At 36.2% G+C, this 16,284-nt stretch overlaps 2 protein-coding genes and 1 pseudogene across 2 annotated transcripts; all 3 read left to right on the forward strand.

Moving 5' to 3' along the window:
* The first annotated feature begins 10,392 nt into the window (after positions 1 to 10,392).
* LOC139874386 (cyclin-dependent kinase F-4-like) lies at positions 10,393 to 11,370 on the forward strand. Its single transcript, XM_071861829.1, has one exon. It carries the CDS (start codon positions 10,393 to 10,395, stop codon positions 11,365 to 11,367), a length of 975 nt encoding a protein of 324 aa, XP_071717930.1. The 3' UTR covers positions 11,368 to 11,370.
* A 2,426-nt stretch (positions 11,371 to 13,796) lies between these two features.
* LOC139874388 (putative disease resistance RPP13-like protein 1) lies at positions 13,797 to 14,624 on the forward strand. The gene is made up of 2 exons (XM_071861830.1): positions 13,797 to 14,151; positions 14,278 to 14,624. Exons 1-2 carry the CDS (start codon positions 13,797 to 13,799, stop codon positions 14,622 to 14,624), a joined length of 702 nt encoding a protein of 233 aa, XP_071717931.1.
* On the forward strand, positions 14,288 to 16,185 carry LOC139874389 (putative disease resistance protein RGA4; annotated as a pseudogene).
* The last annotated feature ends 99 nt before the right edge of the window (positions 16,186 to 16,284 follow it).

Here is a 16,284-nt window from a genome sequence, read left to right on the forward strand (position 1 = left end):
CTATTTATATTTAATTATTAGTCATGTGAGTTCATTTTGTGACAAGGGTCACATAAATTATTCGTTTATTAAAATTGGACTTCGTTTGGGCTACCGAACGAGGTACGTAAGATTTCAGATAAATTGTTAGCTTAATTCATGGTTCATGCTTCTTTTACAATTTAACAAAGGTTTGTCTTCTTTTATGATTCTTACATGTTTAATTTAGGGTTTATGACTAGTGTTAGAAAAAAGATGTAATTGGTGCCTAAATCATTGATTTTGAGATGAGATTGTTTGCTTTGTGGTAGTTTATGATTATATACATGTTTGCATGCCTTTGTGGACTTGTATTTGGCTTGAAATTGCAAGTAACAACATATTTTGGGGGTTGTACCATGGTGGACAGCAGCACCGCTGCTGTTACTGTTTGTTTTCTGGCAGCTGACCGCCGCTGCCAGCTGCATCTGGCGGCCAGCGGTGGTGGTTGGTGGCCGGGTTTTGCGGTGGTTGTCCTTTTGCTGGTTCGTTGACCCAATTGGACCCCGACCCGTTCGTGCAAATTTAAATGGGTATGTTATGCCATTTAGTCTTTGATTTAGATGTTGAAATTATATAAGATTGTTTATAAGCGGATATACGTTTGATGTGCATATAGGTGTTTAAACCCGACCCGTTTGTATTGTTTGTGAATGTTTAAGTGGTTAGATGGCCATTTGAACTCATGACCCATTTGTTAGTTTTAGATTTAGGTTGTAACTACATGAGTATGCTTTTATTTGCTTGAATCTTGATCTAGAATGTTGGTTTAAGCTTGTGGATGGTTATATACTTATTGTATATATGTTGTGCTTAATTGTTAACATTTAAATTGGTCTTAAACTGCTCGTATCGCGAAAATGATGGGTCAATCGAAGGGCGAAGCAGCTGCGTTGCTGCTGCTATTTTTCTGCTGCTGTTCGCAGCTCGTTTAGCTGCTGTTCGCAGCCTATTTTTGTTGCTATTGCACTCTGTTTTTGCTGCTACTATTTTACTACAGTTTCGTTGTTGTTTCACTGCTGTTTCTGCTGCAAATTTGCAGCTGGACCTGCTATTTTGCTGCTGTTTTTGCAGCCCTGATGTGCTTCTATTTTGTGGTTCAAGTGTTGGTTTATTCGCCCATTTAACCCTTGACCCATTTGTATAGTTTTGACTTGTTATATCGATATTAATATGTTATGTTGTATATATATAAGTGTGTATATATATGTATATATATAAGTGTATATATATATATATGTATATATAAGTGATATAAGTGATATATGTATATATATACGTGTGATCGCCAGTTTTAACCATCGACCCAAGTGAATGTATATATATATATATATATATATATATATATATATATATATATATATATATATATATATATATATATATATATATATATATATATGTGTGTGTGTGTGTGTGTGTGTGTGTGTGCGTGTGTATTATATATATGTGTATGTTTATATATACCTATATGATGTATATATATATAATGCAATATAGTTAGTAAATGTGGTACAATTTACTAACTTGTTCAGTATTATTCTCAGGTGATACAGACGAGGAGAAGACTCGGTGATATTAGAATACCGAGTTAAGCTGGCGATCGGTGAGTGAGTCTATCTCCGGATAGAGTTTGAGTAGCAAGACGTGCTACTGTTGTTTACTCTATTTATTAGATTAGTGTTATATCCGATTGCCATATTTAGATAATGGTTAACATGTTAGTGAATTATTACATGATGATATTGTGTGATATTATGTGATATTATGTGCACTGTGTTTGATGCCAGCCGGGCCTGGGGAGGCTGGGGACTCCTAACCAAGCTTAGGGAGGTTAGAGTCCGTATGAGGTCAACCGAGCCTGGGGAGGTTGGGTCCAAAGGCTACTGATTGTGGAGTATAGTTTGAATGACGCATCCCCTGCGTCCGAATGACTATACTGTGAATCGAGTAGCGAGGACTATCGGTAGACTCTAGCCCGATCAGCTAGGAGTCGTGTGCTCGTACAAGCCGTCGATCCTCATATTGTTGTTGTATTTGTTTATATGCTGTTAGGACGTTAGCATACTTTTATGTGGTTGCTGGATTGATGCTTAGACTTGATCCGTTAGATAGATTCCATTCACTTAGCAGTTGTGCTAATCCCCCACATTTTCACCCTTTGCAGGTTAGGTTATGTTGTATGCTAGATATCAGGGTGAAGATGGGATGCTGAGATATGTTTGATTAGTCGAAACTCTGATGTCGAGTCTTTTTATTACGTTTGTCTGAATTTAATTTAATACCCGATTTTGTAACTATAACGGACTTTTAATATTCGTGATGATAAATATGTAATATAATACAGGTATCGTTATATACGGATGTCTGATTTCTAAACAGGTCATTTCCGCTGTGTTTAAAAAAAAACATGGTGTTACAATTGTGGTATCAGAGCATGGATTTGGCAGCGTGTTCACGGAAGTGACATGTACCCAAATCGTGTGTCGAGTCAAACATATCTTGGGGGATGGGTTAAGTGAATTGAGATAGGTATAACTGCGTTAGTTGTTAGTTGCTAACCAGTTTTAACTAAGCTTTGGTGTGAGATGTTGTGCAGTATAGGTATGGCTGATAGTGACGGTGATGCTGTGACCCCCACCGCCCCTGGAACAATCAGAGCTTCAGAGTATAGATGCATTCTGAGGGATCTCGGAAACAGATGTCAGAGTTGTAGAGACAAATGTCTGGGTGGTAAGGTTAGTTACCGAGGGATTCCGGTCAGATAACATGAGTTAGAGTCGTAAGAGTCGGTTGACGCAGGTATTGCCCTTTGGATCAGTCGGTTACATTGTGTTGGGTGGGTGTTCAGTTTTGCTTAGCTGAAACTGCAGAGGGTAAAATAAATAATAAATAAAATAATAAAATAGTAATAATAATACGGAAAAAGGGGTTCAGTTGGACAGTCGGTGGGTAGTTGACCCCTTAGGTATTGGGGGTTAAAATCATTCAGCAAATAACGAACTTCTGTGGATTTAACCAAGTAGAAGGACCAAGACGGGAAGATACAAGTTCTATGTGAGGAGTAGGGTGTGACGGGTACGGGTCGCCCCCTTCGGGATATGATTCTCTTGACGGTGAAATAAGTGAGTTGTGGTAAGATAGGCCAAAAGGTTCAGTTGTTATCCTTCAGAGGCAGTTTTGGATGGATGGGTCAGTGTATGGGACACAGAGTGTTTCGGTGCTCAGTAGATCAGAGGTGGAGTTCTGGGGCGGGGTCTGGGGCACAGATTTCTTCAGCCGGGTAATCTTCTGCTCTTATGGTCGGACAAGAGAGAAGGAAACCCACAGTAGATACAGTTAGAGCATACCAGATGTATCAGAGGCTAGTGATACATATGACGACTCGACGGACGGTACGTGTTTAGTACATTTTTGTAATTTTTATTATTACAGTTTGGTAATATGTAGTTGAATATAGTAAGTCATCAATGTAGAAATGTATGTTAGACATTTGTTACTTGATATAATGGAAACTGTTTGGATGGCCTTAGACTAGTTTCCTGCTTATTAGTGGATAGTGGCTTAATTATTGTAATAGGTTATCATGCTAGTTGAGACAGGTTATTTGTAATGGGTGCAACTTGTTTATGTGTTAGTATTGTTGTAATAGTGCCATGCCTTAGGTATTGTATAGATATACTGAATGCGATTGGCCTGTTAGTCCAGATTTAGTTTATGCTGCTATGAATGATCCGTTAGTGGGAACTAAGACTTGTAGGAAGTCTTTTTCTTTATCATTGGCTATTAATTGGCGGGACACATGTAGTGACCCGTAGGGACTGTTTTAGGGTTGTAGTCCTCTTATGTCTTGACCAGAGACTTTAGCCTTGGTTACTGGCCTTTTGAGACATAGTATGTATGCTTAATAGACAGTGACAGAACCAATAGATGTGGACCAGTAGTATCCTTGTATACCGTTGACCTTGCTGTACTGCTATACGTGACCGGTCTAAATGAGTAAGACTAGCCTTACTGTACCGTTACAGGATATGGTTAGTGGTATAGCACCCGTAGTGTTGCCGTCTGTGGACCTATGTGACCCTTAAATATAGGCGTGGGAGACGCTTTTTGATTGGTTTCCTTGCAAGTGAGAAGAAATCTTGACCTGAATGAGGATTTGTGTTGATTTGAATTATGTCAAATCTTGGTAAGATCTGTTGACATGATTAGCGCCGTGATCAGAATACGGTTAAGACAGAATTATTAATCTGGTAGTTCGATAAGGACTTTGTAATCATTATGACTTACGAGAATTCAAATAGCAATTTCAGGATTAATAATGATGTTGCGAAAGAAGATATAATATAATTGAGATTGAACCAGAACCGAGTTTAGGTGTTTACTTTCTAGACTATGTGGATTTGATAGTCTTGGACAGAAAAACGTACTGGTTTGAGATCTATTTATTTTTATTGGGTTATAACTACCAACGACTAGAGAAAATAGAATTTGATGGATTGGTGAGCTCGATTAGGATCTCGATCCGAAATACTCGAAATGAAAGTGTGATTTAAGATGATGTATTACGTCTGGCCAGCTGGAATACATTGTAGTAAATCACACAGTAGTTTCGAAAGTCGAAGGAGATGTAGCGAGTGATAGACCGGAGGTGGACTGACATTTATGGTAGATTATGGAGAATTTTGACCGAGGGTTGACTTTTTTGATATAGTAATGTCGGTTGTACTTTATCTAGACCTTTGTTATTATTGATTAAATAGAGTTAAATTGCAAGATTTGATAGAATTTTAAACAAGAAATGACGTCTCGAAGGTGACTTAAGGTGTCAGACACGTTTTTTGAGGTCATTTGATGGATTTAACGTCTAGATAATTACTTACTGGTTGTGTTACTGGTTATTATTTACTCGAAAATCTTTGACGATATGATTAGAGACGTGAATTAATGGATGAATTATTAGGTGAAAATGGACTTAGTTGTTTAAATTATGACAAAAACTCTTAAACGTCGGGTTTGAATCGGGTAATTTCTGTATGATCAATGTAGACCTAGCGTTATCATAACTGAGGGATCGACTAATTCCTAGTGTATAGAGGGCAGTATTCGCTAGTGACCTGTGATACGAGCTAAGCTGAGATTGAAATTATACGGAATGGACTTTGGGATAACCCACAAAAAATGAGTTTGACTGTCATAATGTGGTAACGTGTTTATGGTATTTCTTGACTTTAGCATATAAACTTAACTTGGTTATTGAAGGTTCATAAAATTGAGGAACGGAACTTACTAAGACGCAGTATGACTTAGGTCCCGTTGTGATTTGTGGTAGTGGTAGTAGGTGCCCGGAACCTTTGTTGACTTTGACTGACCAGATTCCGAGGACAGAATCTCTTTAAGGGGGGTAGATTTGTAACATCCTGATGTCGGGCCTAGGTGAATTTACCTTTTTACCCTTTAAGTGATTTTACGTGTATTTTAAGTGGTTATTATTTATTATCTATTTATATTTAATTATTAGTCATGTGAGTTCATTTTGTGACAAGGGTCACATAAAGTATTCGTTTATTAAAATTGGACTTCGTTTGGGCTACCGAACGAGGTACGTAAGATTTCAGATAACAGTTAAATACCCGTGTGTTATCGGTTAAGGGTTTTATCATTTATTTAAGATAGTAACTGATCAAAATTCTTTTATTTTCTCCCTTGCTCGTGACTTCTTTCCCCTCTCCCTCTCTTGCTTACGACACACACACACACATGATGGAACCCTAATTTTGACAATTGAAGATGAGGATCAATTACAAGCTTAAATTTGTGGTGGTTCTTCCCCTTCTCTCGTTTTTGCTGTCACGAACCCACCATCATCGCCTTTGAACCCTAACTTCCATTTTTATGAAGATGGTGACTAAATTGTTAGCTTAATTCATGGGTTCATGCTTCTTTTACAATTTAACAAAGGTTTGTCTTCTTTTATGATTCTTACATGTTTAATTTAGGGTTTATGACTAGTGTTAGAAAAAAGATGTAATTGGTGCCTAAATCATTGATTTTGAGATGAGATTGTTTGCTTTGTGGTAGTTTATGATTATATACATGTTTGCATGCCTTTGTGGACTTGTATTTGGCTTGAAATTGCAAGAAACAACATATTTTGGGGGTTGTACCATGGTGGACAGCAGCACCGCTGCTGTTACTGTTTGTTTTCTGGCAGCTGACCGCCGCTGCCAGCTGCATCTGGCGGCCAGCGGTGGTGGTTGGTGGCCGGGTTTTGCGGTGGTTGTCCTTTTACTGGTTCGTTGACCCAATTGGACCCCGACCCGTTCGTGCAAATTTAAATGGGTATGTTATGCCATTTAGTCTTTGATTTAGATGTTGAAATTATATAAGATTGTTTATAAGCGGATATACGTTTGATGTGCATATAGGTGTTTAAATCCGACCCGTTTGTATTGTTTGTGAATGTTTAAGTGGTTAGATGGCCATTTGAACTCATGACCCATTTGTTAGTTTTAGATTTAGGTTGTAACTACATGAGTATACTTTTATTTGCTTGAATCTTGATCTAGAATGTTGGTTTAAGCTTGTGGATGGTTATATACTTATTGTATATATGTTGTGCTTAATTGTTAACATTTAAATTGGTCTTAAACTGCTCGTATCGCGAAAATGATGGGTCAATCGAAGGGCGAAGCAGCTGCGTTGCTGCTGCTATTTTTCTGCTGCTATTGCAGCTTGTTTAGCTGCTGTTCGCAGCTCGTTTAGCTGCTGTTCGCAGCCTATTTTTGTTGCTATTGCACTCTGTTTTTGCTGCTTCTGTTTTACTACAGTTTCGTTGTTGTTTCACTGCTGTTTCTGCTGCAAATTTGCAGCTGGACCTGCTATTTTGCTGCTATTTTTGCAGCCCTGATGTGCTTCTATTTTGTGGTTCAAGTGTTGGTTTATTCGCCCATTTAACCCTTGACCCATTTGTATAGTTTTGACTTGTTATATCGATATTAATATGTTATGTTGTATATATATATAAGTGTGTATATATATGTATATATATAAGTGTATATATATATGTATATATAAGTGATATAAGTGATATATGTATATATATACGTGTGATCGCCCGTTTTAACCATCGACCCAAGTGAATGTATATATATATATATATATATACATACATATATACATATATATATATATATATATATATATATATATACATATATATATATATATATATATATATATATATATATATATATATATATATATATATATATATGTGTGTGTGTGTGTGTGTGTGTGTATTATATATATGTGTATGTTTATATATACCTATATGATGTATATATATATATATATATATATATATATATATATATATATATATATATATATATATATATATATATATATATATATATAATGCAATATCGTTAGTAAATGTGGTACAATTCACTAACTTGTTCAGTATTATTCTCAGGTGATACAGACGAGGAGAAGACTCGGTGATATTAGAATACCGTGTTAAGCTGGCGATCGGTGAGTGGGTCTATCTCCGAATAGAGTTTGAGTAGCAAGACGTGCTACTGTTGTTTACTATATTTATTAGATTAGTGTTATATCCGATTGCCATATTTAGATAATGGTTAACATGTTAGTGGATTATTACATGATGATATTGTGTGATATTATGTGATATTATGTGCACTGTGTTTGACGCCAGCTGGGCCTGGGGAGGCTGGGGACTCCTAACCAAGCTTAGGGAGGTTAGAGTCCGTATGAGGTCAACCGAGCCTGGGGAGGTTGGGTCCAAAGGCTACTGATTGTGGAGTATAGTTTGAATGACGCATCCCCTGCGTCCGAATGATTATACTGTGAATCGAGTAGCGAGGACTATCGGTAGACTCTAGCCCAAACAGCTAGGAGTCGTGTGCTCGTACAAGCCTCCGATCCTCATATTGTCGTTGTATTTGTTTGTATGCTGTTAGGACGTTAGCATACTTTTATGTGGTTGCTGGATTGATGCTTAGACTTGATCCGTTAGATAGATTCCATTCACTTAGCAGTTGTGCTAATCTCTCACATTTCCACCGTTTGCAGGTTAGGTTATGTTGTATGCTAGATATCAGGGTGAAGATGGGATGCTGAGATATGTTTGATTAGTCGAAACTCTGATGTCGAGTCTTTTTATTACGTTTGTCTGAATTTAATTTAATACCCGATTTTGTAACTATAACGGACTTTTAATATTCGTGATGATAAATATGTAATATAATACAGGTATCGTTATATACGGATGTCTGATTTCTAAATAGGTCATTTCCGCTGTGTTTAAAAAAAAAAACATGGTGTTACATTGTGGTCGTGTTTCGGTGGCGATTGAGGAGGTGGTTGTGGCGGTGCTTGTGGTGCACCCTAGCAAAAGAGAACGAATGATGTAGAGAGTACTATTTTAGGGGTAAAAAAAGCGAGGCAGGTCGGGTCCCTTATTCGGTTTGAACAGTGGATGCCGACCAATTTGATCAATGAGTGGTGTCCAACATTTACGGGAATTAGAATATTGTATAATATCCTATTCTGTTATTGTTTTATCTAATATCGAAGTAGGAGCTATGAGTTAAAATTAAAATATCTGGTAGTTGATCGTGTCCTTTCGTTATATAAAGATAGCAGTTCTTGTGGTTTGTGTTGAGTTGTTTATAACGTGGTTTCGGGTGATTTTGGATAGTAGCGTAAGGTGGTTTCAAGTTGTGATATTAGATGGTGATTGCAAGTGGTTTGTGTTGGCGTTTTCGGGTTCTTTTGATGCTTTTCATGTCATAGTGTTAGGGGTATTCGCGATATAGATGTGAGATTGTTATGGTTATAATCAAGGTTCATGATCATTGTTTTTGAGGTTTATATCGTAAAATTAAAATGTGGCTTCATGTTATTTGGATGTTTGGTGTCGAGATGATTTCATGATTGTGGGTTCTAGTTGATTTGATTGTTGGTCTTGTTGATTCGGTGGCTAGAGTGAGGATTCAAGTCGTGGATGTTGGTTATACTTTACAGTCATAATTTTCTTACTCCGTACCATTTCTACATTTCATTGGACCACCGCTTGGTTAGATTGTGTGATCGACGAGCTTTATCTCAGTTATCGTGGTGTTGGTCGTGGTTATTTTTTCACCCGTTTTCATGTTTTCTTACTAGTGTTGCTCTTTCGTGGTCTTATGTAATGTTGATTTGGACGGCGGGTAGAAGCTTAGATTGTTAGATTATTGTAGACTTATTTGTCGTATTTTTGAGGTGGGCGTCGTCGTGGGATTGTGTTTGTCCGAAGTTATTATTTAGGATTGTTGTAACTACTAGTTTTTTGCTAGTTTTATTTTTATTTAAAAATTATTGCCTTTTAAAAAAAAAGAAAAAAGAAAAAAGATTAAGGTGTAAATAATTGTAATTTTTAAATCAAAACTAGGAACATAATATTGTTCAATTAAAGTTTTTTCTTTTAATATATAGTGAGAATAGTGAGATGAGATGAGATGAGATATTAAATTTACATTTACATATTCAACGGGTCATATCTTCTCGCTCGCAACGAGTTAAATTTTTCCGACACCATCGTTAAACTCGAAATAATTTTAGGAACACAATGTCACTAGCTATACCCAAAACGGACGATTTTTAAAAAACGCTAAATATTTGGGGTACTTTTTATACACGTTGATTTTGCGTTAAATTTTTAAAAGTCGACAATTCCATAGCGAAACACGGAGATGCACATATATTGTTAATTTAAATAACATTTAAATCTCTCACGGGTTATACCTTTTAGTTCGACTCGAGTTGCGCTTCAACGACATCATTGTTAGCCACAACATAATTTTACTAAACGCAATAAAATACATTAAAAATCGAACCCCCGGCGCGAAGCGAGGGTTCAATAACTAGTTGTTAACTAATAACGCCCGAACAATTTATAATTTATAATACATAAAAAATGGGAAAACGCTATAATTAAAGATTATAATTTATAATTTATCCGTATGCAATTGGTTTAGTTAAAACTAAAAATAAGGCACATTATTTAATTTCTGTATTTAAATTTTAACAGAAGCTAGACAATATATTATATACTCGGTATTTTATTTATTCGAAAATGTACAAACTCACCTAGTTTCCCAAAATATATATGGAAACGATTTGATACTTTCAGCCCAAGATTTGATACTTTTAGCCCAAGTAATTAACCTTCCATCTATATAACAACGAGTTTAATAAACCTAAACCCTACGAATTAAACTACAACAATCTAAAAACAACCCTAATTCACAAACCACTGCCAAAAACTTATTTCAATTACCTTTTTCATTCGTTTTTTGTTTAGAAATAATGGAGAGATACCAAAGATTGGAAGCACTCGGAGAAGGAGCTTTTGGCGTAGTATGTAAAGCGTTAGATCGAAAAACAAACGAAATCGTTGCAGTCAAGAGAATGAAAGACGATCATGGATCATTTAAAGAATGCATGAATTTGATTGAAGTTAAATCACTTTTGGAGATGAATAATCATCCCAATATCATCAAACTTAAAGAAATCCACAAAAAAGGCGATATTTTATATTTGATATTCGAGTACATGGAATGTAGTCTTTACGATCGATTGAAGAATCAAACAGAGTATTTTTCAGAAACCCAGATTAAAAGTATGTGCTTTCAACTGTTTCAGGGTCTTGCATACGCTCATGCTAAAGGTTACATTCATCGCGATCTTAAACCCGGTAATATTTTAGTATCCAAAGATGTGATAAAAATTTGTGATTTTGGTCAAGCACGCGAGATTGATGATAAAATTCCGTTTACCGATTACGTTACGACGCGTTGGTACCGTGCCCCAGAGGTTATTCTAGGTCAAGACATTTATGATTTTTCGGTTGATATGTGGGCCATGGGTACAATCATGGTTGAGTTATATAACCGTAAACCGTTGTTTGATTGCGAATCCGGACAGGCTGTTTTGTGTAAAATTTGTAAAGTGATTGGGACCCCAACAGAGAGTACATGGAAATATGGTATTAAACTTGCAAGTGAAAAAGGGTTTGAGTTTCCGAAATTTAGTGGTGTGAAATTATCTGAGTTGGTACCAACTGCAAGTCCCGAGGCGGTTGATTTGATTGGTACGTTGCTGAGCTGGAATCCACATAAGCGGGGGACGGCTATGGAAGTACTTATACACCCGTTTTTTAAAAGTTGTAGGGATGTTTTACGATCTGAGTTACGACATGAAAGAAGTTTAAAAAGGCGAAAGTGTGATGAGAATGAAGATGATTTGAAGAGACGTATTGAAGCTTACTGGTTTGACTATTGAAAACAGAGAACATATTTTTGATTTATATGGTCAAATATGTATATGTACAAGACTGTACCACATGTCTTGCTTTAATGACCATTTATGCTTACAACATTTGACTTTTCTGTTGTTATATGTGAAAATTTACTTTCTGAGTTTAGGTGATTACATCTGTGTTAACCCATATGACTCAATTGACTCAGTTGACCCTTTTTATTCTTAGTTAAATGTCTTTGTATCTTTTAGACCCATTAGACAGAAAACATAACCCAAATTAACATACTACATATAGGTTGATATTGCTACCTCTGTTGTAACCATGAGACAATTTTATGGAAAATGTGGTCAGTTGTAAATCTATTAATTTCATTAATTTCCAAAATATATTAATAATATATAGTTAGGTTATGGTGAATGTCTGATTGTTGGATTTGGTCACATCAGATATCTCGTGTTATTATTATTGTAATATAACTATCTACTATGGCCTATTGGTGTTAGACACCTTATAATTTTTTTTTCTCTGCATTAACTATTCAAACCTCAGTTGTTAGATGAAATCTTCAGTCAATTTAAACAGGGACCTCAAGCATTAGTACTTTTGCTTTAATTTAACCTGTTTCTTATACATTTGTAATTAATAAATGAACTGGATTTGCTAAAATGGTTAATTTTGGATCTACAGATAGCAAGAATACTTACACTTTGAATATGGTACAATGTTTTAAATTTCTATTCATTTAACTGTTTACCATCATATAATTTTTCAAAGTTCCCTAACTCAAAATAGTTTGCTAAAATTGATTGGACTTCAGTAATAAAATGAGATGAGAGTAATATAATAATTACACCTAAAAGTTTAACCTCATGGAGTCATGGTTGGAAAGTCACGTCGATAATGCAAAAATGACCAGGCCAATGACCTTTGGTTACAATTGTCACTTTTACGCAATATAAATTCTCCAAGATCTTAAGTCCAGTCAAAGGATTTAGCATTATCTCATACAGAATGTTATAAGTTTGCGTGTGATGAAATGCAGGTCACAGTGACATAACTTTATCACAGAGATGAGAATGAAGACTATTTATTCATTTTAATCTAGTTCTTTTTTTCCTTTTAATCTACTACTGGTAATGGTAATAATTAACATAGATCAGTAAATGATATAACTTCAGTTTAAACATATTAGGTGCAGGCCCGGATTTAAGGGTGTGCAACCTGTTCATTGGAACAGGGCCCATTATTATTTGGGGCCCATTTTATTATTATCCATATACCCATTATAATGATGTTTATACAACTATACAAGCCCACATGTATTTGTGGATGAAACTCGGGGAAAAACTCAGAATAGTCCCATAAATTTATTCTTTTACAATATATATTCCGTTTGCCCCCTTTTCTACTTTAAATGTTCATTTCAACCCATAGCATTTAAATTGCCCCGTTTTATCAACTGGTCGATGACAAAATTAATACTAAACTACATATAAAAAGAGTTATTCTGTGTTTCATATGTTTTGGTTTTAAATACTATTTATCTTTTTATTTTAATTATAGCCTACTAATAATCAAATAAAATAAATGTCTTGTAACAAATTTGGTCAAATGTTGTATGCTCACAAATCTATAAAATCAAATATATCAATATACGGTAGATCGTTTACATTTATTTACACACATCGATGACATATATAAAGGAAGTTAAATTGGGGCGTCTTTTAAAATAATTTTTAGGGCTTATTTTATATTTCGAACAGGGCCTCCAAAATTTTGTGAGACGGCCCTGATTAGGTGCATTTATGCCATGAAGTATCCACTCATGACACCTTTACCATATCGTTTGGGGGGTAAAGGGGAGGGGGGTTTTACTTGGCCGTGCCCTTGGATAGGTTTCAAGGTTTCCCTCCGGGGCAGCGATGGGGGCGGGGTTATTATCGCTGCATCGGCATAGTCGAAACGGGAGATGATCGCAACGGTTGGTTTTGTCCTCCTCAGGTGATCCCAATCGCTGTCCAAAAAAAAGGAAGAGTTACATATTTTATCCTTTATAAGAAGTGTAGAATTTGTTCAGTGGATGAAAACTTTGGACTTATCCAAGAGCTAGACCAAGACTCAAAGTTGTATCTTTTCATCCACACAACTTAATTTTCCCTCATCACTTTCAAATTAGCATTCAACGCGTTAACCAAATTAAAACATATTCAGTTACATAACGACTTGTGCATTATTGATAGATATTTTCCATATGCAAGTGGAAGAGGTAGAAGACAACTGTGACATAAAAAAATGTCCATTATAAGAAATTGACTGAGAATTGGTCTCATACACATAACTTCAATCAGCCCTATCTCTTCATCTTCATATTTTCATATTCTTGCATTATTACACAGAAATAAAAACCCCTCATAAACTTAACACACAACATTTCTTATCCAAAATTTCAATGGCTATTGGTGAACTCTTTCTTGGTGTATTCCTCAATGTTCTGTTTGAAAAAATGGCTTACCCTGAATTGATCAGGCTAGCTCGATCTGTGAGAGTAGATTCTGAGCTCGACAAATGGCGCAGCACCTTCACCCTGATACAAGCAGTGCTTGTTGATGCAGGGAAGAAGCACTTAGAAAATATTTCTATTCAGTTATGGTTGAATGAACTTCATCATTTGGCTTATGACATAGATGATGTACTCGATGATCTGGCTACTGAAGCTATGCGTCACCCGTTGATACAACAATCTCGTGCCAGCACCAGTAAGGTATTGAAGTTTATTCCAAACAAATTTCATGCTCTTAAATATGGTCGGTAGATGATCTCTAAACTAGATAAGATTACATCCAAATTGGATTCTCTTATTAAGGAGATCAGTATCTTAGGTTTGATTAGTAACGTTGAAAGGTCAAGTACAACAACTCGGCTTTGACCAGAGGAACTGGTTGATGTTTCCGGGATTGTGGGTAGGGAAGGGGATAAAGAGGCATTGATTGGAAAGTTGGTATGGAACGAATCGTGTGATCAAAATGTCAGCATCATGTCTATTGTTGGTCTTGATGGAATAGGCAAGACCACACTTGCCCGACTTTTCTACAACGATAAAAAAGTAAAGGATCACTTTGAACTCACTTCTTGGGTTTGTGTCTCCGATGAGTTCAATGTATTTAATATTAGCAAGGCAATATTTAAAGATGTAGGTGGGGATGATAGAAAATTTGAAGCCCTAAATCAGCTTCAAGTGGCTATTTCAGAAAAAAAAATTCAAATAAAAGGTTCCTAATTGTTCTAGACGATGTCTGGAACGAAAACTATAAGGAGTGGGAACGATTCCGACGTCCTTTGGGTGAAGGAGCACCTGGAAGTAAGGTCATTGTGACAACAAGAAAGACCACAGTTTCATCGGTGATGGACTCGATTCAAGTTTACCCACTTGAGATTTTATCTAACGATGAAGCTGTATCTTTGCTTGCTCAGCATGCGTTAGGTAAAGAAAACTTCGATTCACATCTATCACTTAAATTGTACGGTGAAGGTATCGTGAAGAAATGTGGCAGATTGCCTTTGGCTTTGACAATCCTGGGACGAGTGTTGAGAAGAAGAACAAAAGAAGAAGAATGGGATGAGCTGTTGAATAGTGAAATATGGAATGTAGAGAACCAAAAGAAGATTCTTCCAGCTCTAAGACTAAGCTATTATGATCTCCCTCCTAATTTGAAGCAAATGTTTGCATATTGTTGCTTATTCCCCAAAGATTACTTATTCGAGAAGAACGAACTAATCCTACAGTGGATGGCAAAGGGGTTCTTGGTGAAGTCAGAAGGCAGATCAATGGAGAGTTTAGGTCGAGATGGTTTTGAAGAGTTAGTGTCCAGGTCATTTTTCCAGCATTCAACTCTCGGCGAATCACAATATACAATGCACGACGTGATAAGTGACTTGGCCATGAGTGTCGCAGGAGAGTTCTTTTTTATGCAGGATGATAAAATTGATCTGCATGACAAGAACATGTCTTTCGAGAAATTCCACCACTTTTCGTTTATTCATCAAACATACGGAGTGTACAGGAAGTTTAAGGCTCTCGAAAGAGCTAGACGCCTGCATACTTTTTAGCTGTGTCAGTTACAAGGCCATATGACAGTAAAAAATTCTTCTTATCGAACAAGGTTCTTACAGAACTAGTTCCTCGATTACAGTTTTTAAGGGTGCTAAGCCTCACAAATTATTCAATCACAGAGGTACCACAATCCATTTGTAGTCTCAAGCACTTGCGCTACCTCAACTTTTCCCAAACTCTCATCACATGTTTACCCGAACATATAGGTGATCTTTATAATCTACAAAGCTTGTTGCTCTCAGGTTGTCAAAACTTAGCTAGCTTGCCAGATAGTTGTGTAAAGTTGATTAACTTGCGACATCTTGATATTAGCGATACTCCGGAGTTGAATGAGACACCAGTAGGCATTGGTGGGTTGACGAGTCTACAAACTCTATCCAAAGTCATAATTGGTGGAGCTACTGGATTCAAAATATCCTTTCTTAAAAACCTATTGCACCTTGAAGGTCAGATTATGATTAAAGGACTTCATAAAGTTAATAACAAAATCCATGTCGAGGAAGCCAACTTAATGAAGAAGAAGGGACTTTGTGATTTGGAGCTTGATTGGAGTGGAGATGTCGCCAATGCTACTCAGAATGCAAAAATAGGATATGAAGTATTTGAAACACTAATGCCGTCTGAGAAGATAAAAAGCCTCAAGATTCTGTACTACACGGGAACAAAATTTCCTAGTTGGGTTGGGGATTCCTCATTTGATTGCTTAACAGAGCTTACCTTAAAGTAATTGTTATTTTGGTATTTCAAAAAGTGATATCTCATTCTCATTACATACAGATACATATACAAAAGAAGGAACAATAAAAGGAAACTATATACAATATCA

Source organism: Rutidosis leptorrhynchoides, chromosome 11 (genome assembly GCF_046630445.1).
Source record: "Rutidosis leptorrhynchoides isolate AG116_Rl617_1_P2 chromosome 11, CSIRO_AGI_Rlap_v1, whole genome shotgun sequence".
Classification (NCBI taxonomy): domain Eukaryota; kingdom Viridiplantae; phylum Streptophyta; class Magnoliopsida; order Asterales; family Asteraceae; genus Rutidosis; species Rutidosis leptorrhynchoides.

What these genes read in the sequence shown, in the direction of transcription:
- LOC139874386 (XM_071861829.1), top strand. Translation starts at nt 10,393, where the DNA reads ATGGAGAGATACCAAAGATTGGAAGCACTCGGAGAAGGAGCTTTTGGC.
- LOC139874388 (XM_071861830.1), top strand. Translation starts at nt 13,797, where the DNA reads ATGGCTATTGGTGAACTCTTTCTTGGTGTATTCCTCAATGTTCTGTTT. An exon ending in ATTTCATGCTCTTAAATATG is followed by an intron (nt 14,152 to 14,277) that starts GTCGGTAGATGA and finishes GGCTTTGACCAG; the next exon opens with AGGAACTGGTTGATGTTTCC.